At 37.7% G+C, this 25,146-nt stretch overlaps 1 protein-coding gene across 1 annotated transcript in view; it reads right to left on the bottom strand.

Moving 5' to 3' along the window:
* Positions 1–487: 487 nt before the first annotated feature.
* HPRT1 (hypoxanthine phosphoribosyltransferase 1) overlaps positions 488–25,146 on the bottom strand; it is a gene marked incomplete at its 3' end in the record, with an annotated part of 39,014 nt that continues 14,355 nt past the window's right edge. The window contains exons 3-9 of the mRNA XM_080719393.1: positions 23,860–24,043; positions 14,787–14,852; positions 10,166–10,183; positions 6,648–6,730; positions 2,207–2,253; positions 1,963–2,039; positions 488–535 (exon numbers count right to left, since the gene is read on the bottom strand). Of these exons, the coding sequence (XP_080575519.1) occupies positions 488–535; positions 1,963–2,039; positions 2,207–2,253; positions 6,648–6,730; positions 10,166–10,183; positions 14,787–14,852; positions 23,860–24,043 (523 nt within the window). The remainder of the gene's footprint in view (positions 536–1,962; positions 2,040–2,206; positions 2,254–6,647; positions 6,731–10,165; positions 10,184–14,786; positions 14,853–23,859; positions 24,044–25,146) is intronic.

The following is a 25,146-nucleotide window of genomic DNA, read 5'->3' on the forward strand; positions in this document are numbered from 1 at the left end:
TTAATATTACTGAAACAGGTTTATTTGACTGAACAATATCTCTTAAATGCTATCACTGATGTGAAATCTGCCTGTTCTTTACTTTTCTAAACACATGGTCGTATAATAAACAATATTCAATCATTTCTGTTCTTTCTTGAATATATAAAATTAAATTACCAATTAAAAAACTAATATATCTTCTCTTTAAATGCTTCATACAGATACAATTTCATTTAATAGTGGTATAGGTTAAGAGATGTTTTTCATTCACAAGTTAAACAACAATCCATCCAAAGGGAACTGATAGTCTATAGGTTCATAGTGCAAATAAAAATTTTAAGAATGCAGCAACAGACATTTCTAAAATACAAAACAGGTAAAATTCTTAGACAGTTCATGCAGGAAGCTTTACCAAGCAAATGGCCACAGAACTAGAACATTTGGTAATTTATTGGCGATGCCAAATGGGACTCCTGATGTTTCTGGACTCAGTGTGAACTTTCTCTTAGGCTTTGTATTTTGCTTTTCCAGTTTCACTAATGACACAAACATGCTATCAAAAAAAATCAGAAATTTACATTAAAAAGTATTCTGAAATGAAAGTACAGCATTTTAATATCTTACAAGTATAGTATTATACTGTGTGTATGTGTTTGTGTATAGTGCTAGGAATTGAGTCCAGTGAAATTCTCTCTGAGCTACACCCCCAGTTCTATTTTATTTTTTATTTTGAAACAGGGTCTAAGTAAGTTGCTAAGGGCTTCACTAACTTGCTTAGGCTGGCTACAAATGTGATCCTTCTGTCTCAGCTTTCAAGTACTGGGATTACTTGCATGTGCCACCCCACCCAGCTTGTCATGGTTCTTAATAAACTGAGGTAGTACTATTATACTTTAGACCAGTAAATTTTGTAGTCTTGAAAACAAAGAAGTAGTTTTTCCCATTAATTTAATGTTTGTCTTAGTATGTAACTTTTAAAAACAAAGTACAGAGCCGGGCGTGGTGGCGCGCACTTGTAATCCCCGCGCTTGGGTGGCTGAGACAGGAGGATCGCACAGGTTTGAAGCCAGCCTCAGCTACTTAGTGAGGCTCTCAGCAACTTAGTGAGGCCCTGTTTCCAAATAAAATATAAAATAGGTCTGGGAGTGTAGCCCGGAGGTAGAAGGCCTCTGGGTTCCACCCCCAGTACCACCAAAAAAAAAAAAAAAAAAAAAAACCAAAAAAACAAAGTATAGAATTCTCAGTATGGCCGGGCGTGGTGGTGCACGCTTGTAATCCCCGCGCTCGGGAGGCAGAAACAGGAGGATCGCGCAGGTTCGAAGCCAGCCGTGCGCTGGCTTAGGAGACCCTGTTTCCAAATAAAAATGTAAAAATAGGTCTGGGAGTGTAGCCCGGAGGTAGAAGGGCTTCCAGGAACCCCAGTACCACCAAAAAAAAAAAAATTAAAAATGGGCCTGGGGGTGTAGCCCGGAGGTAGAAGGGCTTCCAGGAACCCCAGTACCACCAAAAAAAAAAAAAAAAAAAAGAATTCTCAGTATATCTAAATAGGGGTCAGGGTAAGTGGTAAAAAGATGGAGTAAAAAATCTGCTTTAGATACTGCTATTCGTACAGTATTCCTAAATCTTCATCGACCATGTTTATAAACACATTCACGGGACCCCTGTCTCCAGAGTAGGAAGTGAGTATTTGAAGGAGAGTGAATTACAAGACTTAAACTTGTTCATTTATTTCTTACCAATAATCATATTTATCATCTGAAATAAGAATGAGACAGTTATTGTACATTAAAGCTGTTCAACTATTTCAGCCAAAAGAAAGTGTCACCCTAGCTTGGACAAGTTCGAGTCCTAAGGACATTTGTGCTTGACTACAGCTTTTTGTGACTAATGGGAACTATCAGTCTGTTCAAATTATTAGGTGCTAGATAGTTTTATGTGAGTTTTGAAAAATGAGAGTGAGAAAAAAAGAGTATTACTTACATTCAAGTCCCTGAAGTATTCATTATAGTCAAGGGCATATCCAACAACAAACTTGTCTGGAATTTCAAATCCAACAACTAGAAAAATCATAATTTATAATTTAGACACAGAAAACATTACTTTCAAATATAATACTTACAAATGTGCCTTCTCTAAAAATATTATCTTAAGTAACTCTAAGTCATTTTACATAAAACTTCAGGTTATAGATGGCTAAGTGATTGACAAAAAGTAATCCACTTACAGTCTGGTCTATATCCAACACTTCGAGGGGTCCTTTTCACCAGCAAGCTGTTAATTACAAAGTGTGACATGTGATATATGGAAGACTACATGGCATTAAAAAAGAGAACATTCATATTCTTAAATAGGATTTCAGTTGCATTTAGCATACCATGGGCAGTTTTAACATAACACAGAGCAAATATTATAAAAGGGAGGGCTGAATTATAGAGATCCCTGGGAAGGGGCAGCAGTGAGTTCACACTACACATAAGGCCCTTGGTTAATCTCTCATAGATGGTTCTAAGAACTGCACCATCACTCCTCATGTGTCCACTGAAGGGAAGCTAATCAGGAGGATGAATTGGGGGACTATCAATGAGCCAAGAGGAAAACATAAGTGCTCTGGTCCAGAATCCCTGGTGTCAAGGGTATGGGAGAAGTGACTAAAGTGTCACCTTTAGTCAACATATTTACAAGCTGGGTGTGGTGGCGCACGCTTGTAATCCCAGCATTCGGGAGGCTGAAACCAGAGGATTGTGGTTCGCGGACAGCCTCAGCTACTTAGTGAGGCCCTCTGCAACTTAGTGAGACCTTGTTTCAAAATAAAGAATAAAAAATAGGACAGGGGGTGTAGCTCGGAGGTCAAATGCCCCTGTGTTCCAGCCCCAAACAAGCAAAAAAGGAAAAAAAATATATTTACAAAGAGAAACTTTGAGCTAAAAAAATAACTAGTGTACTAAAGGAACCATTTGGGGGCGGGGCGCTGAGGATGGAATCCAGGACTTCTGTCAGATTAAGCATGCATTCAACCACTGAGCTAGCTCCAGCCCTTTTTACTTTTAGATGTTTTTTATGCTGAGGATTGAACTCAGGGGTATTTTACTTCCAAGTTAGAGCACCAGCCCGTTTATCTTGTCTGGGTCTTGCTAAGTTGCTGATGCTAGCTGGGAACCTAAGATCCTTCTATTTCAGCATCCTAAGTACTGTGATTACAGGTGTTTGAAACTGCACCGGGTTCTTTTCACTTTTTATTTTGAGATGGGGGTCTCACTAAGATAGCCAGGCTGACCTTGAACTCTCTCAATTATACTGTCTCAACCTCCCAAGTAGCTGGAATTACAGGAGTGTACTACCACATCAGATTCACAAGTGAAATTTTTTGGTGATACTGGGGATTGAACTTGGGAGCATTCTACCTCTGAGCGACATCCTATCCCTATTTTATTATTTCATTTTGAAATAGGGCTTCACTAAGTTGCTGAGATTAGCCACAAACCTGTAGTCCCGCCTTAGCCTCCCAAGTACTGGGATTACAAGCGTGCGCCCCCATGCTCAGATTAATTTTTAAGTAATTAAAATTTCAATTGTTCAACTCTTGCTGGAAACAACTTTGAGTGATTTTTTAAAAAATTGATTATATTGCTATTATTATTGCATATTTATAAAAATGTCTAACTTACAAATATGATTTGATACAATTTACATAGGTAAAGTCATACATAAAGTGACTCAGCAAGCATAAAGTTAATTGTTGATAGCTTTTTCAAATTTTTATTTTCACAGAAGTTGAAACCACACACACACACACACACACACACACACACACACACACACACACACGTTCCTCAGTGTTCTTTACTCAGTTTCTTCAAGTGGTAACATCTTACTTAACTACAGTAGATTATCTCAGCCAGGACATGGACATTGTTGAGCTAACTGACCTTGACCAGATTTCTTGAGTTTTATAAGCACCCATCTGATTATGTATAGTTTTAGGCAATTTATTAACAATGTGGACACATGTATTCTCTATCACAATCAAAATAGTCTGCAGCACACAGTGCTTTCTCTTGAACACTCCAGCTCCTGGCAACAACATCATGTCTCCATTTCTGTAATTTTGTTATTGCAAGAAGGTTGTATAAGTGGAATCATATAGTATGCAACCTTGATATATTGGCTTTTATTTATACAATTCCCTCAAGCCCATCTATATTGTTATGTATATCAATAGCTCTTTCCTTTGTATTGCTGAGAATGGGGTATAACCATTCAACTACTGAAGGGCATGTTGGTTGCTTTCAGTCTGGGGCTTTCACAAATGATGCTGGCTATGAACATGATATATGGTTTTTGCATGAACATAATTTTGCTTGTCTGCATTCACATGCTTGAATTTCATTTCTCTAAGATAAATGTTCAGTAGTACAACTTCTGAGGTCTTACGATAGTTACATGTTTAGTTTTTAAAGAAACTGTTAGGAGCCAGGTATGGTGGCAGATGCTTATAATCCAAGTACTTGGGAGGCTGAGACAGGAGGATAGTAGTTTTGAGGCCAGCCTCAGCAACTTAGCGAGGCACTCATCAATGAGATCCTATTTCATAATAAAAAAGGGGGGCTGGGGATGTACTTCAGAGATAGTTTGTCCCTGGGTTCAGTGGAAGGAAGAAAGGAATGGAGGCAGGAAGGGAGGGAGGGAGGGAATTAACTGCCAGATAGTCCAATGGCATAATTGGTTAGCATGTGGTATTTATAAACTACTAAAACATTTTCCAGAGTTTCCATGCCATCTTATATTCCTATCAGTTAACAGCTTTTTATTTTTAATATAACTTTGAACATTTAATCATTCTTAACCCTACAATGAATAAAAATGAGCTTTATTATTCATTTTTATCCATAAAGCACAGATAAACATACACAATTTAAACACATCTACATAGAAACATATAAAATATATGTGATATTAACATTTTAAGGTAAGGACAAAATTAGAGAAAGGGTCTAGAAACACTGATATAGGCCACTATGTTACTGGGAAATGACCTAAATATTCTTTGTGCATCACACCTCCAGCAACACAAAAACTCAGATGTACAATTGCAGCAACTATCAGAAAAGCTTTTATTTTATTTTATTTTTTTTTGTGGGTCCGGGGATGGAATTCAGGAGCATTTGACCTCCGAGCTACACCCCCTGCCCTATTTTTTATCCTTTATTTTGAAACTGGGTCTCACTGAGTTGCAGAGGGCCTCACTAAGTAGCTGAGGCTGTCCGCGAACCGCGATCCCCTGGCCTCAGCCTCCTGAATGCTGGGATTACAAGTGTGCGCCACCAGGCCGGGCTCAGAAAAGCTTTTAAGGGCAAACTGCTAGTACATGACTTACTAGGCTTATTCTGATTCAAAGATACTTGACACACACTTTGATCTTTCATAAGGGGTTTATTAAAATTTACAAGCTGGGTGTGGTGAGATAAAAGTTGGCTCAATATATGATTCCTACACAAAAATCACAGATTGTGGTCAAATATTTAAAAATGAAATAGTAAAAGTTCAAAATAAAGGTAAGTAAACCCAGGGATGCTATTTCTACCAAAAAGTAAGGTAGTAAAAAACTAGCTGAGCCAGGTTCCCTGGGTTCAAATTTCATCTCTATGGCTTACTAGTTCTGTGTTTTGGGGTAATTCCTAACAACTCAGTAACCTTATCTGTAAAGTGGGAGTAATAATGCTCGGAACTGTTAGAGAATGAAACTAAATTAGGAGCAGATACAGGTAGAAGTATAAAAGCAAAAGCGAAACTGCAGAAGTGTGGCCAAAATGTGAGGCTGTCCTATAAAATTTCAATGTGTACACAAAACAAAATGCAGCATATATCAATCAAGTCTAGGAGCTCCGGATCTCAGGGTTCACCCCTTTTGATTACTTCCTCACCTTCATTGCGATCCTTGGTCTCAATTTACAAAAATGCCACAAATACTCTGCCATGCTATTCAGGACATGTTGATATGATGAATATGATGAAAATCCAAATGCCAATAATATGAGTCTCAGTTCTACAAACTCATCTAACAGCTCATTTAAAATATTTCAAAAAACTTCATCTGTACTTAACATGTACAGATTGTTCTCATCATTACTCCCCAAACAATGCAGCACTACAACTATTTATATAATATTTACACTGTATTAGGTATTACAAGTAATCTATAGTACCAAAAGTAATCTATACTTTATATTAGGGATACCAAGTCACAATTGTATTAGGAGAGGAGGTGAGCATAATAAAGAGTTTTATTATACACAACAAAATTATTTACAAAGGACATTCCAAGTCTTATCTAAAATTGCATTACTTTTAGAAGATAAAATGACACCTAAGAGCATGTATCACTAAAAGAAGCAATCAGTCCTCTAAATGAAGAAAATACACTACTTCAAAATGTCATACATAGCCAGGCGTGGTGGCGCACGCTTGTAATCCCTGTGCTTGGGAGGCTGAGACAGGAGGATCGCACAGGTTCGAAGTCAGCCTTGGCTACTTAGTGAGACCCTGTTTCCAAATAAAATATAAAATAGGTCTAGGAGTATAGCCCAGAGGTAGAAAGCCTCTGGGTTCCACCCCTAGTACCACCAAAAAAACCCACAAAAAAACAAAAAACAAAATGTCATACATACCTTGCTACCTTGACCATCTTTGGACTGTACTGCTTAACCAAGGAAAGCAAAGTTTGCATTGTTTTGCCAGTGTCAATTATATCCTTTAAAATAAAAAAGACATTTAAATGATAAATAAAACAGCATAGTTTTAAATTCAAAGTGACTATTCAAACACAAATACCAGAACCCCAATATTATGTTACTCCCAGGGACATCCAATTTTTTCACTGTAGTAATTCTCACCACAATTCACACACTGGGATATACTGAAATTTGTGAATCACCTGGCCCTCAGCAAGTATTGGGAATAACAGTCCGTAGTATTGGATTTTGTAGGCACTAATAAATAGGTCAATGGCAGAAAATCTAAAGAGATACAGGCAAACACTATATACAGATGCATGTTTTATTAAAGTCACAATACTGTCCTTTTCTGTGGTAGTGGGGATTGAATCCAGGGTCATTCTACCTCCAAGCTACATACCCAGCCCTTTTCTTTATGTTTGAAATAAGATCTTTCTAGGTTGCTGAGAATCTTGCTAAGTTGCTGAAGCTGGCCTCAAACCTGTGACCCTCCTCCCAAATACTGGATTATAGCAATGCACTAAGGTATCTGGCTCTGTCCTTCATTATAAAAGGCAATTTATATTTTTTTTTCTGCATTAATTGAAGAGGGGGATTTTTTCCCTCCAAAAGGAAGTTAATAGACACATTGAAAAACACTGTTAGGTACTACCTTTAAAGGAATCTAAATTAATAAGGTTTTATTATATGAAATTACTTTATATTAAAAGGCATTTCAGCTATTCAGTAAAAAGTGGGACATTATTCAAAACAAATTCTTAAGCCATAACCTTAATACTTCTGACTGAAAGTACTCTTTTAAAATGGCATAAAGTAAGCCAGGCGTGGTGGCTCACACTTGTAATCCCAGTGCTTGGGAGGCTGAGAGAGGAAGATTACACAGGTTCGAAGCCAGCCTCAGCTACTTAGTGAGGCTCTCAGACCGGATGTAGAAAAGTCCCTGGTTTCTACCACCAGTACCACACACACACACACACACACACACACACACACACACACACGGCATAAAGTAGCCGGGTGTGGTGGTGTATGCTTGTAATTCCAACATTTGGGAGGCTGAGACAGGAGGATTGCGGTTTGCGACCAGCCTCAGCTACTTAGTGAGGCCCTTGCAACTCAGTGAGACCCTGTTTGAAAATAAAGAATAAAAAACAGGGCTGGGGGTGTCACTCAGAGGTAGAATTCCCCCGGGTTCCAACCCCAGTACTGAAAAAAGAAAAAAAGAACCACCACCACAACCACCACCACCACAACAACAACAACAAAAAGGCACAAAGTAGCCAAGCATGCTTATAAACCCAGTACTTGGGAGTCAAAGACTGGAGGGACCATATGTTCAAAGCTAGCCTGAACAACTCAGAGAGATGCTGTTTCCAAAAGAATAAATAAATAAATAAATAAAAAAAATAGGTCTAGGATGGGTAGTCTGGAGGTAGAAAGTCCCTGGGTTCCACCTCCAGTACCACACACAAAAAAAATGGCATGAAGTATTAGGAATCATGAGGAACAACAGGGTTAGACACTTGTGAAATGCAAATTTCTGAGCTACTGATAGGCAGAATTTTGATGGACCCCAAGATTCCAGTCCCCAGAAAAGGACCTACCCCTTGTATGTGACAGAGATCTGAGAAAATGAAGGGATAATCACTCCTGTGACTAGGCTATGTTAAAAAAAATGTAGCAGGCTGTAGAGATATTATCTCACTGGATTTGAAAAAGCCATCTGTCAGCCGGGCATGGTAGCACATGCTTATAATCCCAGCATTCTGGAGGCTGAGACACGAGGATCACAAGTTCACAGTCAGCCTCAGCTACTTAGTGAGGCCCTCTGCAACTTAGTGAGATCCTGTTTCAAAATAAATTAAAAAACTAGGGTTAGGGGTATATCTCAGAGGTAGAATGCCCTTGGGTTCAATCTCCAGTATCAGAAAAAAAAAAAACCATCTGTCATGTGAGAGAGCCATGTGGTAGATACAAGGACGGCCTTCAGCAGCTGACAGCAACATTTGGCCAGCAGCCAGGAAGAAAATGATCCCTTATTCCTATAATCACAAGAAACTGAATTCAGCAACACCCTAAATTAATTTTGGAGAAAAGCATGAGATACAGATGAGATAGACAACTGGGTTCAACCTGATTAGATCCTGACCAAGGGGCCCAGATAATCTGTTCTTGAGAAGTAAAAAAAAACAATCATGGGAATATATAATCAATTTTAAGGATGGTTGTTGCATCTCCTGGAATAAAGGGAAAGTATAGAAATGGATCATTAGCTGTTATGCTTTAATGTCTTTAAAAATGAGATCTGCTGGGTGTGATTACACATGCCCATAATCCTAGTTCTTGGGAAGGCTGAGACAGCAGGATCACAGGTTCAAGGCCAACTTTAGCAACTTTGCAAGACCCTGTTTCCAAATAAAAATTTTAAAAATTAGGGCTGGGGGTATAGCTAAGCTGTAGAATACTCTTGGGTCAGACTCCAATAAAAAGAGAAAGAGAGAGAAAAGAGAAGAGAGGGTGGGAGAGAGAGAGAGAGAGAGAGAGAAAGAGAGAGAGAGAGAGAGAGAGAGAGAGAGAGAGAGAGAGAGAGAGAGGAGAGAAAGAAGAGGGGTAGAGAGCGGAAGGAATGGGAAAGAGAAGAGAGGGGGGAGAGGGAGAGAGAAGAGAGAAGGAAGAGCGAAGGGAGTGATAGAGATAGATACTGAGATTTAAATCTAAACTGGACATGGTGGTAAATACCTGTAATCCCAGTACTCATGAGGCCAAGACAGGAGGATCATAGGTTCAAGGCCAGTCTCAGCAACTCAGTGAGACCCTGTTTCAAAAATAAAAATAAAAAGTGCTAGAGGTATATTTGGGAATTAGAACCCACCTGGGTTCAACTCACAGTATTAAGAAAAAAGTTACAACAATCTCCAGTACCACAAAAATATTTTAGGACCTATGGAAATGGAAAATAGGATATAAAATTATAAATATTTTTCTGTATGTACCAAATGTTGATTAGGACAAAATTTAAGCAAGACAATAAACATACACTTGTGTGTTTGTGGTCTTAATGTGTTTAGAAGAAAAAATATATATAACCAAAAGAGGAAATATGTAAAAAACAAGTCCCTAAGTTGTTTTTTTTTTTTTTTTTTTTGGTGGTACTGGGGTTCCTGGAAGCCCTTCTTCCTCCGGGCTACACTCCCAGACCTATTTTATATTTTTGAAACAGGGTCTCTTACGCCAGCACGGCTGGCTTCGAACCTGCGCGATCCTCCTGTCTCCGCCTCCCAAGCGCGGGGATTACAAGCGTGCGCCACCACGCCCGGCTCCTAAGTTGTTTTATAAAACATAAGCCCAGTATTAAAATCAATGAAAAGAGAATTTTCTTTCCCTGGCTTACTTTAGGATGGTACACAATAAATTAGAACAAACACTATATTGAAAGTAAATGCAGAACTTACTTCAACAATCAAGACATTCTAGAAGAAAAAGAAAAAGAAAATCGTTATAGTGAATAAGACAGTATTTCTAATTGTAAGTAAAATCACTTTATAATAAACTCCAAGGAAATTATCCAAATACTTGTTTTAAAATACTTTACTATATTGAAATCTGCTTGAAACAATTGGCTATCTGTTAGGACTTAGAAGTCCTTAATACCAAAATTCCATAAATAAAAATAGACCCCTGTATTATTTTTATAAAATCTTTTATTACTTAATGCAAAGTCTTGAGCAAGTCATAAAACTTCTCTGGGCCTCAGTTTCCCATATGTAAAATGAGAACCTTGAACTAGTTGGATTCTTATATATCTTTTGATGCTAATTTCTAAGAACTGCAATTTGTAAAATAACTTCAAAGTCATGTACTTATAGGATAGATTTCAAATCAGAATTCATTTTCCCATTAGGGTAATATTATTATGGATGTTTTCATATTTTTGGACTACACAAAAGATACCAATACTGCCCCCCCACTATAAAACTTCACCCCATTTTCTTACATATCAGAATTTTATAACTGAAAGTGTCTTTAAGGGAAAATATCATCTAACAATTACCCACCAATGTAGAGAAGCAGTCTATCTGTTCTTCTTGGAATGAGGCAGCATTTAACATAATGGTTCTAACAGTTGCCACAATAATATTCATGTTATATTACTTGTTTGTAGTTCTCATTACACTTTCATACCAAGAGAATCTTAATGTTCTACATTTATTTCTGTGCTAGTACACATATACTTCTACTGGGTTATATGACAGATCAGAACTTAAAATCCTTAACCTTGTTTAATCTATATTTGTGCATGTATTTTACAACACATATATTATTAATACCATAATTGATATATAATTTATGAGCACATATATTAGAATTAAATGCTCACCAAGTTTTGTATTGATTTGGCACACAAATCAAAGTTTACAGAATCACTGGTCTAGGTATTAAAAGTAAAATTATAACCAAGTAGAGCTTCAACATTTCCATATTTCACTGAAATGGAGGCAGTATCTCTTATAACCCTGGATAGGACCAAGTACAAGATGAAATATGGCTAGCCCATCAATTTACACTATCTCACTCTGACCCATCCTCAGTGGAACAGCTGTTACAGACTACTGCAACCTATTAGTAACCTAACCTACTGGCAGGAAAAATGCTTTGTATTTAAAATGGAGGGGAGAAGAAGGAAACTCTCTAAAGAACATGATGTACTTAAACAAAAATATCAAAGTCAATCACTAAGCCAAGCATGGGAAGGAGAGATGGGGAGGGAATGGCGTGCAGATCGGGTAAGGGCTAACTGGGTGATGTGTGCATGTATGTCTCCACAAGTCTTTTATCCCATTAAAATGTATGACTACAATGCACCAATAAAAAACAAAATAAAATGGAGCTCAGAATAAGGGGAGGAAATAAAACAGATAAAAATTGAGGCATTCCAAGGGCACATAGCAAACGTATAATATAACTATGCTTTTTTAGTATTTACTGAAAGGCCTCAGTAAATTCTAAAATTGCAAACATTACTATACTGAAAACAAAGTAACCTAAGTGTTCAAATGTATCCCAGTGTAGTACTAGGAATACAAGCAATAGAGTTAGACATTCCTTGATTCAAACTAGCTCTATACCTAAATGATGTATGACTGTGAATTTCAACATCCTTCTCTATAGAAATAGGTAATACCTCCTTCATAGGGCAGCCATGAGGATTAAATTTAATAATAAATATAGTAATACAACATTAGGTTTTCCTTCTTTCCTCATATCATAATTAATTTGTCTCTTTAAAAGACACTATACAGCCGGGCATGGTAGTGCACGCTTGTAATCCTCGCGCTTGGGAGGCAGAGACAGGAGGATCACGCAGGTTTGAAGCCAGCCACACGCGCTGGCTTAGGAGACCCTGTTTCCAAAAAATATAAAAATAGGTCTGGGAGTGTAGCCCGGAGGCAGAAGGGCTTCTAGGAACCCCAGTACCACCAAAAAATAAAAAAATAAAGATACTATACTGCCGGGCGTGGTGGCGCATGCTTGTAATCCCTGAGTTTGGGAGGCTGAGACAGGAGGATCGCACAGGTTCGAAGCCAGCCTCAGCTGGCTAAGAGACCCTGTTTACAAATAAAAAATATAAAATAGTTCTGGGAGTGTAGCCCGGAGGTAGAAGGGTTCCATCCCCAGTACTACACACACAAAAAAAAGACACTATACTTTAAATCTTTAGCAAAACTGAATATAATAAACAAATGGAACAATACCTGTTTCACCATCTCCCACGTGGTTCTTTCTCAACATTTCTCTCTCCTAACTAGCCCTGCTGAAGAATAACATATTCCCCCCAGTAACTATGGCTCATTGTAGCAAGATTTGCACAGTAGGATAGAGTTACAGTTTGAAAAACAGCAGGGAATTATGAGACTGAGAAACTGAATTCTAACCTGGGCTCTAATACTAAGTAGTTGCCCAACCTTGATTAAATAATAATCATATACTTTATTAGTAAATGGCCATTTATAAAAGTGAAATTTCAGAGAAATTAAAAATGTGTCTTATACAAAACTGTAGTAGAATATGACTCCAATACTGTTTACAAATAAAAGAATGAGAATTGCTACCCTTATTAAGAGTTTAAGCCATTATATCCCTACTGAATAAATGAAAATAACCAGGCTCAAAAATCAAATGACTTGCCAAAAGTCATTAATTAGCAAATGGAAGAGAAGGGATTTGAACAAAGGTATATTCTAGGTCTAAAGCCTATATTCTCAAGCATTAACTGGAGAACAAAAGATAAAAAGTAGGAATTTAAAAAACACCATAATATCACCATCAAGAAATGACACTTGGCCAGGTGAGGTGGTGCAAGCTTGTAATCCCAGCATTTGAGAGGCTGAGACCTGAGGATCACAGTTTGCGGACAGCCTCAGCTACTTAGTGAGACCCTGTTTCAAAATAAAGAATAAAAAACTGGGCACGGGGTGTAGCTTGGAGGTCAAATGCCTCTGGGTTCCATCCCCAGATCTGAAAAAAAAAAAAAAAAAAAAAAGAAATGACACTTGCTGGGTGTGGTGGCGCATGGTTGTAATCCCAGCATTCGAGAGGCTGAGAATGGAGGATCGTGGTTCACGGACAGCCTCAGTTACTTAGTAAGATCCTCCGCAACTTAGTGAGTGAGACCATGTTTCAAGATAAAGAATAAAAAATAGGGCAGGGGGTGTACTTGGAGGTCAAATGCCTCTGGTCTCCATCCCCAGCCCCGCAAAAAAAAAAAAAAAAAGGAAATGACACTCTTTTGTGGTACTGAGGATTAAACCCAGGGGCATTCTACCTCCAAGCTTATACCCCTAGCCCTACTTCTTATTCTTTATTTGAAACAGGATCTCACTAAGTTGCTGAGAGTCTCACAAAACTGTGGCTAGCCATGAACCTGTGATCCTTCTGTCTCAGTCTCCCAAGTACTAGGATTACAAGCATATGGACACCATGCCCGGCTCAATTTATATTTCTTGAATTTTCTATAATGTGCTTTACTGTGATTATACCAGTTATTTTACAAAGAGACCTGCTTTAAGATCACAGAGCTACCATTAAGGGGAAAAGGCAAGGTTAAACTCACTCAAAGAAAGCTTTAAAGGCTAGGCTTCTTTCAGCATTAAAAACTGATTATAAGAGTAAGAGCTTCAATAGGGTTCTAAATACAGGCAAAGCAAGCTGAAAGAGAGGGGGGACAGTTCTGGCAAGGATGTACAGAATGGGCAGTAGAGTGAAATAATTAGCAGATTACAATATCTCCTCCGAGGAGCTGGGGATATAGCTCAGTGGTAGAGTGTTTTCCAAAGTCCTAGGTTCAATCTCCAGCATGTGAGGGAGGGAGGGAGGGAGGGAAGGAAGGGAGACTGAAGAGGGAGAGAAAAAGGTATATTTGAATTTACTTAATATATTTATTCACCAGAACTGCTGCTGTAAGAGCTATACTGTGTTACATCACTTAATCCTTGATTCTGTGAGGTGTATGCCATTATAATCCCTACCCTACCTAACTCTGGGACACAGAGAATTTAAATAACCTGCCCAAAGTCACAGTATTAGAAAATGCTGAGCAAGGTTTTGAACCAAAGTTGCTAGAATCCAAAACCCATGCTATCCCCCACAACACCCCTTCTCTATCTTTTAAGAAACAATATATTAGTCTATTTTTAAAAAGTCTATTTTCCATCTGCATTGTGTCTGTGCACATGTGTTTTGATGGGGATTCAACTGAGGGCCTTGGGAAGGCTAGGGAAAGCATTATACCACTGAGCTATACCTCCAGCACCTCAATCTGTATTTTTCAAAGAATCCCAATTGGATTCCCTTAGAATTAAAGAGAAATACTTGGTAATATAGACTTTTAAGTTCAACATTGAATTCTACTGTTTTTTGGCTATATGACCTAGGGACAGATAACTAGATTGCTTTCAAATGTTAAGGAGCCCTTGTTTAGTTATGCTATGAAAACTTCCACTTAATATTGATTGAAAAACACAATCTTAATTGAATTGGTATAATGAGTTCTTTTGTACCCTTTAAGATACATACCTTTCCAGTTAAAGTTGAGAGATCATCTCCACCAATTACTTTTATGTCCCCTGTTGACTGGTCATTCTAGTTTAAGAAAAACACCATATATAAGTATATCCTTATACACACACACACACACACACACACACACACACACACACACACAAATTCACATTATCAAATGGAAACTAAAGATTTAAGAAGTTAGCTATCTAATGCCCATAAAATTATGATATTCTAAATGATATGAATTATAAGAATTAAGTTTCTAGAAATGAATGACTTGGTAACTTTCAAGATTAGATTAGTAAAAATTAAAAAGTCCTAACTGGCCATTACTGATTTGAGGTTTTTAAGAGTCCTAAAAATAGGATACATCCATTTTTGAGTGGGCAGTTTTATAGTAGCAACCCATGATCTGTTACCATCACCTCTGAACCATAAGAAAAATTATTATCATAGGAGATGTCTGGTTCTGGCCCTATACCAGTCCCATGAATAAAGTACGTTTTGAGGGCTGGTCTACATCCTATTCAACACCAAAGATAAGTCCCTGAAAAGCTTAGCTCAGGCCCAGATCATCTTCAGCACTATCTGGTAGACTAGGTTTGTAGTCCTTTAAGGCATAACTCTTAGGCTCTCACTTTTCTGCTACTACAGAATTCAGTAGAAACCCTTACGGGAGTTTCTGAGTAAAATGCTCAACATCTACTATAGATTGGGATAATAATAATAATTTGAATATGCTGGATCCAAGATAGAAAACTTGGGTGAAAGAGCAGGTGAATAAAAGAGCATGAACTTGCCCTACCAGAGAGCAAACAATACTATAAAGATATAGCAATTAAAATGGTGTAGTATCAGGACAGTAACTTACAAAGAGATAAAGGAACAAAGTAGAGTCCAGAAACAGACCCAGAAACATATGAGGATTTAGTGTATGACAAAGATGGTTCGAGTCAGTAAGGAAAAGATGAATTACTCAATAAATGGTGTTTGGTCAACTAATCCATTTTTCAAAAATAAAGTATGGTCCCTACCTCACAGCAAGCACATAAATAAATTCCAGATGGATTAAAATCTAAATGTAAAAATAAAGCCATAAGCAAACTTGAAGAAAATGTACGAGGATGTTTTTCACATTCTTAAAAGGGTAAAACTCTAGCTAGGCATGACATGAACACAAATGGAAAAGATTTGGAACAGATATCTGTAATACACATTTGGATCCAAAATAAGAACCCATAGGAAGATGGAAATAAACAATTAGACATTTCATATAAGACCATAACATATAAAATATCTAGCTGAGAAACAAATACCAAAATAATAGGATTCTACTGTTCACCCATCCATACTCACAAAACTTAAGCCTGATACATTGAGGGGAAATTAGCACTTTTATTGGTGAAGATATAAATTGGTATATCTTTCTCTTTTTTGTCTGTGGTACTGGGAATTAGAACCTAAGGGCAGTTTATATTTGAACTACACCCCCAGCCCTATTTTATTTTTTATTTTCTTTTTTTTTTGCAGTACTGGGGATGGAACCCAGAGGCATTCTACCTCCAAGCTACACCCTGGTCCTATTTTTTATTCTTTTTATTTTTTGAAACAGAGTGTCACTGAGTTGTGAAGGGCCACGCTAAGTAGCTGAGGCTGTCCGCAAACTGCAATCCTCCGGTTTCCTCCTCCCAAATGCTAAAATCACAAACGTGCACCACCACTCCTGGCTTATTTTTTTATTTTGAAACAGGGTCGCACAAAGTTGTGAAGGACCTTGCTAAAATGCTGAGGCTGGCTGCAAACCTGTGATCCTCCTGTCTCAGCCTCCCAAGTAGTGGGATTACAAGCACTTATCACCACACTCAGCTGTAAAATCTCTTTTGAAAAGGATATAGTAATACCTATTTTTTTGCGGGTCTGGGGATGGAACCCAGGGGCATTCTACCTCCGAGCTACACCCCCTGCCCTATTTTTTATTCTTTATTTTGAAACCGGGTCTCACTGAGTTGCAGACGGCCTCACTAAGTAGCTGAGGCTGTCCGCGAACGGCGATCCTCCAGGTCTCAGCCTCCCGAATGCTGGGATTAAAAGCGTGTGCCACCACGCCCGGCTTAGCAATACCTATTAAAATTGTAAACATGCATGCTATTTGGACCAGCAATCCCATATCCAGAAATTGATGCTGCAAGAACATTGATAAATATACAACAGTATATTCAAGGATATCCACTATAGCAATTGTTCATTAAAAATAACCAATATATCTATTCACAGAAAACTATTTAAATAAATCAAGTTAATCTACACAACAGTAATACCATGAAGCTATTAAAAAAATCTGGTGCCAGGTGTGATGGTGCATGCTTGTAATCCCAGCATTTGGGAGGCTGAGACCAGAGGATCACAGTTCACAGACAGCCTCAGCTACTTGGTGAGGCCTTCTGCAACTCAGCAAGACCTTGTTTCAAATTAAAGAATAAAAAAATCAGGCAGGGGATGTAGCTAGGAGGTCAAATGCCTTTGGGTTCCATCCCAGACCCGCAAAAAAAAGAAAAAGAATCTGGTAACCTAATAGACAGCTGACATAAAACAAGAATAATGAAAAACAAAGGGCTGGGGTTTGGCTCAAGACAGAGCATTTGCCTAGCAGTTGCAAGGCCTTGGAATTCAATCTCCAACACCACAATAAAACCCAAAACAACCAAGTAATAGACCAATGTGCTACCTAGGAAACCATTTTTATTCAGCATTTAAAAATGATTCCATAGCCAGGCATGGTGGCGCATGCTTGTAATCCTAGCATTTGGGAGGCTGAGACAAGAGGATCGGGTTTGCAGATAGCCTCAGATACTTAGGCCCTTTGCAACTCAGTGAGACCCTTTTTCAAAAATAAAGAATAAAAAATAGGGCTGGGGGTGTAGCTCAGAGATAGAATTCCCCCAGGTTCCATCCCCAGTACCACACACACACAAAAAATTCCATGTTGGGCTAAGAGTGTAGTTCAGCAGGAGAGTACTTGCTTGCTTGAGTAGTAGTAAAACACTTGCTTGCATTAGCATACTTGAGGCCCTTCGTTAAACCCCCAGCACAAGGGAAAAAAAATCGCACTTAACTGGTCCATGTTGTCAACTAAAGGTATGATTTTGAGATAGTAAAAAACCTTTGCATATTACTTCCCATCTTAGGATAATGAGGGACATCTTATTCTAATTAGTTTTAAATCCAAAATTTCATACACACAGAATTAGCTAATGGCAAAAATAATAAAATTGTACAAAACCTAAAGCTTTAGCTGAAAATGAATCATGTTAAAATGATTTCCATTGTAACCTTGTCAAATAGTGCCTTCTTCTGTAGAAATGTGGTATTACAGTCCAACTTGAGTACTTTTCTAAGATAGGGAAAAATGAGAGGAGGAAATATCCATTAACTGAAGTATTGAATCCTGGAAAAAACCTGTGATTCAAAGGCTGCTTTAATAGAGTAAGAAATGAGAACTATAAGCACATAAGTCACTGGTGTTCTACTAGCATCCAAATCACCACATTCCTTTTCACCCTCAGATTTTTAGCTCATGTTTCTCCTGAAACTTTTCATGGAAACATAAAATCTTTTATATGGAAGCTAATAAACAATCATTTAAAAGTAATGGTACAAGCCAGGCATGGTGGTGCACGCTTGTAATCCCAGCATTCGGGAGGCTAAGACAAGAGGATTGCGGTTTGTGGCCAGCCTGAGCTACTTACTGAGGCCCTCCAAAATTTAGTGAGATCCTGTTTATAAATAAAGAATAAAAAATGGGGCAGGGGGTGTAGCTCGGAAGCAGAATGCCCCTGGGTTCAACCCCCAGCACCACACATACAAAAAAAGTAATGGTACAGTCCACTTGCTGAAAGATGTGTATAAATGCCCAAATTGTACACTAATGGGATCTGTGAATCAATTACCTGACCTTGGAAGCCAGAGGAACTGTACCAACCTTTCTCCTTAATATACTTCCTACTATAGTACTTTACTGAGTGCCTCTTATAAGCCTCATGATTAATTATGGCAAAGTCTGAAGTGACAAGAATGGCATGGATGAGGGGAAAGTCCTCCACTCCAGATCAGCTGTACCCATCCCTCTAGCATCCCTTCTCACGCCCTTCAGTATAGAAAGTTCCAGAGTCTAAAGGACAACTACCTAATATTCCCAGAGAAGCTCTTTGGACAAATACTATTGGTGTCTGTGTTGCTATTTTGTGTAACTCTTGAAGTCTAAGTGAAAAAATTGAGGATAACAGGAAATAATTTTCTTTTTTGTTCATCCTTGGGAATCTTGAAAACATCCAGGTAGCAAAAAAACTTCAGCTTTTGTAGATCAATCCTCTGACCAAAAAAAGAAAAGAAAAGAAAAGAAAACTGAAAATTATGCCAGGCGTGATGGTGCTCGCGTATGATCCCAGTACTTGGGAGGCTAAGACAGGAGGATCCAGGTTTTCGGCCAGCCTCAGCTACTTAGTGAGGCCTTCCACAACTTAGTGAGATCCTGTTTCAAAATAAAGATTACAAAATAGGGCTGTGGTGTAGCTTGGAGGTAGAATGCCCCTGAATTTAATCCCAGTACAGCAAATAAATAAATAAATAAATAAATAAATAAATAAATAAATAAATAAATGTAGTAGCAAAATGTGAAATGACATAATTCCTTTATAATTGTCTACTATGTTTTAAATGATTATGTATTTTATTAACCAGAAAAATACAATTTTTATTTTAAAGAAAAATATATTTTTTATTTTTATTTTTTGGGTGGTACTGGGGTGGAACCCAGAGGCTTTCTACATCTGGGCTATACTCCCAGACCTATTTTATATTTTATTTGGAAAGAGGGTCTCACTAAGTTGCTGAGAGCCTCACTAAGTACCTAAGGCTGGCTTCGAACCTGCGCGATCCTCATATCTCAGCCTCCCAAGTGCAAGGAATACAAGTGTGCGTCACCATGCCCGGCTTCTTTATTTTATATTCTAGGAATATCTGGAGCATTTCTTTAGGAGTAGTATAGATTAGGCAGCTTTTAATTTACCTTTCAAATTAGTCAAGATCAATATGTAAAATCATTTAAATAGCAATGCTACTGAAGCTATGATTTAAAATTTCCATTTCATGGTTTTATCAAATTAAGATCACCATTTTTATATGTAAAAACCTCCGATATCAAGCTGTTGGATTACTAAATATTAAAAATATTACTTCACCTGGGCATGGTGGTGCATGTTTGTAATCTCGGCATTCAGGAGGTTGAGACAGGAGGATCATGGTTCGCAGACAGCTTCAGCTACTCAGTGAGGCCCTTTGCAACTTAGTGAGACCATGTTTCAAAATAAAGAATAAAAAATAGGCCTGGGGTATAGCTCAGAGGTAGAATGCCCCTGATTTCCATCCCCAGTATAGCAAAGAAAAGTTACTTCAAATCATCAGAGTAATTGTTTAGTTTTCTGAATCTCTACTGTTCAGTAGTAAATTGACACAGAATTTCACACAAAAGAAACAGATTTTTCCTACATGAAAATGAACATAAAATATGATTTGCCTGCATAAGATTTTGTCCTAAAATTAATAAAATAAAATGAAATAAAATAGGACTAGGGGTGTAGCTCGGTGGTAGAATGCCCCTGGCTTCAATCCTCAGTACTAAAAATAAATAAATAAATATCAATTTAAAAATTCAAAAAAAGATTTTGTCTTCTTTTATCAGTTGGTTACAGCCTAATAATCCTCTAAGATCTAAAAGAGAAAAAATCAAAAGTAAATAATGGAATAAAAATGTTAAAAGTAAGCTGGGCATGGTGGTACACGTTTGTAATCCCAGCATTCGAGAGGCTGGGACCTGGAGTATTGCAGTTCACAGACAGCCTCAGTTACTTAGTGAGGCCCTCTGCAACTCAGTGTGACCCTGTTTCAAAATAAAGAATAAAAAAAGAGGGGAGGGGGTATAGCTCGGAGGTCGAATGCCCCTTGGTTCCATCCCCAGACCCGAAAAAAATGTTAAAAGTATTTCTACTGCTCTACACTGCTTTTACAACCATAATTTTTTAAAATTAAACTCCCCTCATTTTTTGCTTTTTCTTCCCAAAGAAAGAACATTCTGCACAAATCCTCAAATAGGAGTCATAAAGTAATAAGATTTACTTTGTATGTGAGGGTGGGGAGGCTAAACTAGACCAAAAAGAGAAATCATATCATGGACTGTAAATACATGTTTTGGCTCTAAGCAACAATTATTAAAGAGTAGCCAGCTATACTGCCAACAACTATACTGACTAGAATTAAGTTCCAGTACAATCAATAACTTGTTGAGTAAGAATCTGAATGTTGTATTTAAATCGGTCTTTAATCAAGTAAGGGTTCAAAATAATGGCATCATGACACAGAGGCATAAAAGGTTTAATGAAGAAGAAAAGATAACTATGATAATAAATTAAATGGTTGCCCTATCCAAAGGACTGAAAAAACTGTGGAAAAAGGTCTCCTGTGGTTCTTGCTTCCAAGATGGACAAAAAATAAATAAAAAGAAGAAACAACAGTTATGCTAAAAAATGGAAAGGAAGGTGCAGCCATGCTAGCAAACAGGTAAAGAGTATGTAAGTGAACATGTAAACTAATTAATAAATATAAGGTAAAGAAGAAAAAAAAGTGCTATAGGCACATGCACTGTACTTGCTGCACAACCCATGCCTAATGTATGCCCAAAACCAAGGTTGCTAAGAACTCTCATTCAAAACGACATTTCCCAAGAGAATGTCTTTAACATTTATGTGCTTCCCACGCTCTATGTGAACTTATATTATTGCCTGAGTTCTGCTATTCACAGAAAGGTGGTCAGGAATTGATCTCATAAAAGACTGAAAACTCTGTCACAATTCAGACCTGCTGGTGCTGTCCCACAACCAAACCCACATAGGGAGCTAAGTCCTTAAACACAAAGAAAAATCTATTATATGGAAAAACTGAAATCATACTGAAAAAAAGTAGAAAAGGTTAAGGGATTATTAATGGAAAGAAAGTTGAAATTTAAATGAAAATATTCTTAGTCTTAATAAAACCATGAATGAAAAGATAAATCTCTTAAAAAATGGACTATAATACTCATTCAATAAATGGCAAAGACTAGACATTAATTCAGATCTTTGGAAAAGCTAGGAGAAATGCCTCTAAAGAAAAATAGCCACAAGATTTAAAATTTTATCATGAAACCAGAAACAAATAGATTTTATCAATAAAAATCAAATTTTCACACAATCAAAGAAATTGTGGATAATGAAATTCACTTGTAAAGATTATATCGATTTTGTTTCATCACAGCCAATATTCTCATATATTTCAGACTGTGTGACCCTGGCAGAGTGATTGGCAGAATCAAAAGTAATTTCTGCTATATGGGCAACAATTGTTAGCCCTGTTAATCAAACCTCAGTTCAAATGACTTTTGACTCCCCCCAAATCAATCTAGCTCCAGAGAGGCCATTTGACACCAGTAACACTAAGTCAAAAAAGCATCCCACGCTAGGCGTGGTGGCGCATGTTTGTAATTCCCGTCCTTGGGAGGCGGAGACAGGAGGATCGAGCAGGTTCGAAGCCAGCCATGCTGGCTTAAGAGACCATGTTTCCAAATAAAAATATAAAAATAGGTCTGGGAATGTAGCTCGGAGGTAGAAGGGCTTCTAGGAACTCCAGTACCACAAAAAAAAAAAAAAAAAAAAAGCATCCCACAAGTTTCAAAAAATTTCTTTTATTTACTTTTATTTTAGATATTGGGGATTGAACCCAGGGGCATTCTCACCCTGAGCTACATCCTCAGCCCTATTTTTTATTCTTTATTTTGAAACAGGGACTCATTAAGTTGTAGAGGGCCTAAGTAGCTGAGACTGCCTGCAAACCTGTAAACCTCCAATCTCAGCCTCTCAAGCACTGGGCTTATAAACATGTGCCACCATGTCTGGCCAACAAAATTCTTAAAAGGAGTGTGATGGAGCACACTTGTAATCTCAGCATTCAGGAGGCTAAGACAGACTCGGCTACTTACTCTACAACTTAGTGAGACCCTATTTCCAAATAAAGTATAAAATAGGTCTATGAGTATAGCCCAGAGGTAGAAAAGATCCTGGGTTCCAACCCCAGTAACACACACACACACACACACACACACACACACACACACACGCACAAAGAAATAAAGAATAAAAAATAGGGCTGGGGGTGTAGCTCAGAAGTCAAATGCCCCTGGGTTCCATACCCAGAACTGAAAAAAAAAAAAAAAAGAAAGAAAAGAAACACAAAAAAACCACCCAAACAGCCAGGAATGGTGGTATATACCTATATTCCTGACTTTGGGTAAGGGCAACTTAGTGAGACCCTGTCTAAAAATAAAAATTAAAAAGAGCTCTGGGGTTGTAGCTTAGTGGTAAGGCATCCTTGGAGTAAATCCCTAGTACCACAAAAAAAAAAAAAAGAAGGAAAAAAAAAAGAAATCCCAAAACAAAGCCAGGCTTGGTGGCCCATACCTGTAGTTTCAATACTCAGTAGTATAACTCCGGAGGACTACTTGAGCCCAGGAGTTCAACATCAGCCTGGGCAACATAGAGGGACCTTGTCTCAGAAACAAAACCAATTTGGGTATGGTGGTATACACCTGTAAACCCAGTACCCAGAAGGCTGAGACAAGGGGATTGCTGGTTTGAGGCCAGTCTCAACAACTCAGTGAGACACTCAGCAGCTTAGAAAGACTGTTTCAAAACAAAACAAACCAAAAGGCTGGGAGTGTAGTTTGGAGGTAAAATGTCCCGGAGTTCAATCCCTGGTACCAAAAAAACAAAAGCACAGATCAGCCAACCAAACAGAAATACCTAATAAATAAGTGTAGACTCTCAGGTGACTAGTTTGAAAAAGACAATATTCACTTTGATGCAAATTACTAATGAATGTTAGAAAAATCCCACTGTAACCAAATGAAATGAACATATAAGTATAGTTTGAGGAGCTTCAAAGAAAATACAGGCAAAACTAAAGAGGTCAAAAATTTAAAAATCCTATCAAATATACTTACACAGTAGCTCTTTAGTCTGATAAAATCTACAGTCATAGGAATGGATCTATCACTATTTCTATTCAGTGCTTTAATGTAATCCAGTAGGTCAGCAAAGAATTTATAGCCCCCCTTGAGCACACAGAGGGCCACAATATGATGGCCTCCCATCTCCTTCATTACATCTCGAGCAAGTCTTTCAGTCCTGTGGAAACAAAATCATGATTTAAAAGAAAGTTCCATGTGTTTAAGCTTTAAAACAAGTATTTTTAAAGCATTAAATTTCCAACAAACATCTTGTCCCCATAAAGGATATTATTATTTAATAAAGCAAAATTAAAATTCTGTACCTTCAAAAACCAGGTAGAAGCCAGGTGTGATCGCACACTCCTGTAATCTCAGTACTTGGGAGGGTGAAACAGGAGGATTGCAGGTTTGAGGCCAGCCTCAGCAATGCTCTGAGACTCTCAGCAACCTAGCAAGACCCTGTTTCAAAACAAAAAACATAGAAAGGGCTATAGGTATAGCTCAGAGACAGAATGCCCCTGGATTCAATCTCTAATAACCACAAAAAAAAGAAAAAAAAAAAAAAAACAGGAACACCAAAAGAACTCATGTAAATTTCAAATATGCAAAGAAAGAGATATAATTTTTTACCTATTAGATTAGCAAATTCTGATTAAATGATAGTGTCCATCAATAGTGGACTGGTACAACCATACATAAAAAGCTATGAAGCCTTTAAAATATACGAGCCAGGCATGGTGGCACACACCTGTAATCTCAGTACTTGGGAGACAGAGATAGAAAGATCATGGGTTCAAGATCAGCCTCAACAACTTAGGCCCTTAGCAATTTTAGTGAGTCCCTGTTTCAAAAAAACAAATAAAACAGGGCTAGGGATGTAGCTTAAAGGTAGAAAGCCCTTGGATTCGATCTCCAGTAACACACCACAAAATAAAAATAAATAAAAATAGAATATATGAAATATTCTGCAAAGAAAGGAAAACATAAGTCACAGCTCTAGAAGTACTAATTATAAAAATCCAATAAACTTTAGTACTATATGTTAGTATATACCCATGTGTTAATTTACACATACAAATATGTATGCATGCACACACACACATACACACACACATATATATATATTGTGTATAGCCAGTGTCTAGGGAGGGAATATGTACAGGAAGCTAAAAGAAAGAACTTTACTCTTTCCATTTATAGCTTCCATAGAGAGGTTTTTATAACATAACCACATTGATATTGCAATTTAAAAATTAACAAAACAGCCAGATATAAAAGACA

Source organism: Muscardinus avellanarius (assembly GCF_963383645.1).
Source record: "Muscardinus avellanarius genome assembly, chromosome: X".
Classification (NCBI taxonomy): domain Eukaryota; kingdom Metazoa; phylum Chordata; class Mammalia; order Rodentia; family Gliridae; genus Muscardinus; species Muscardinus avellanarius.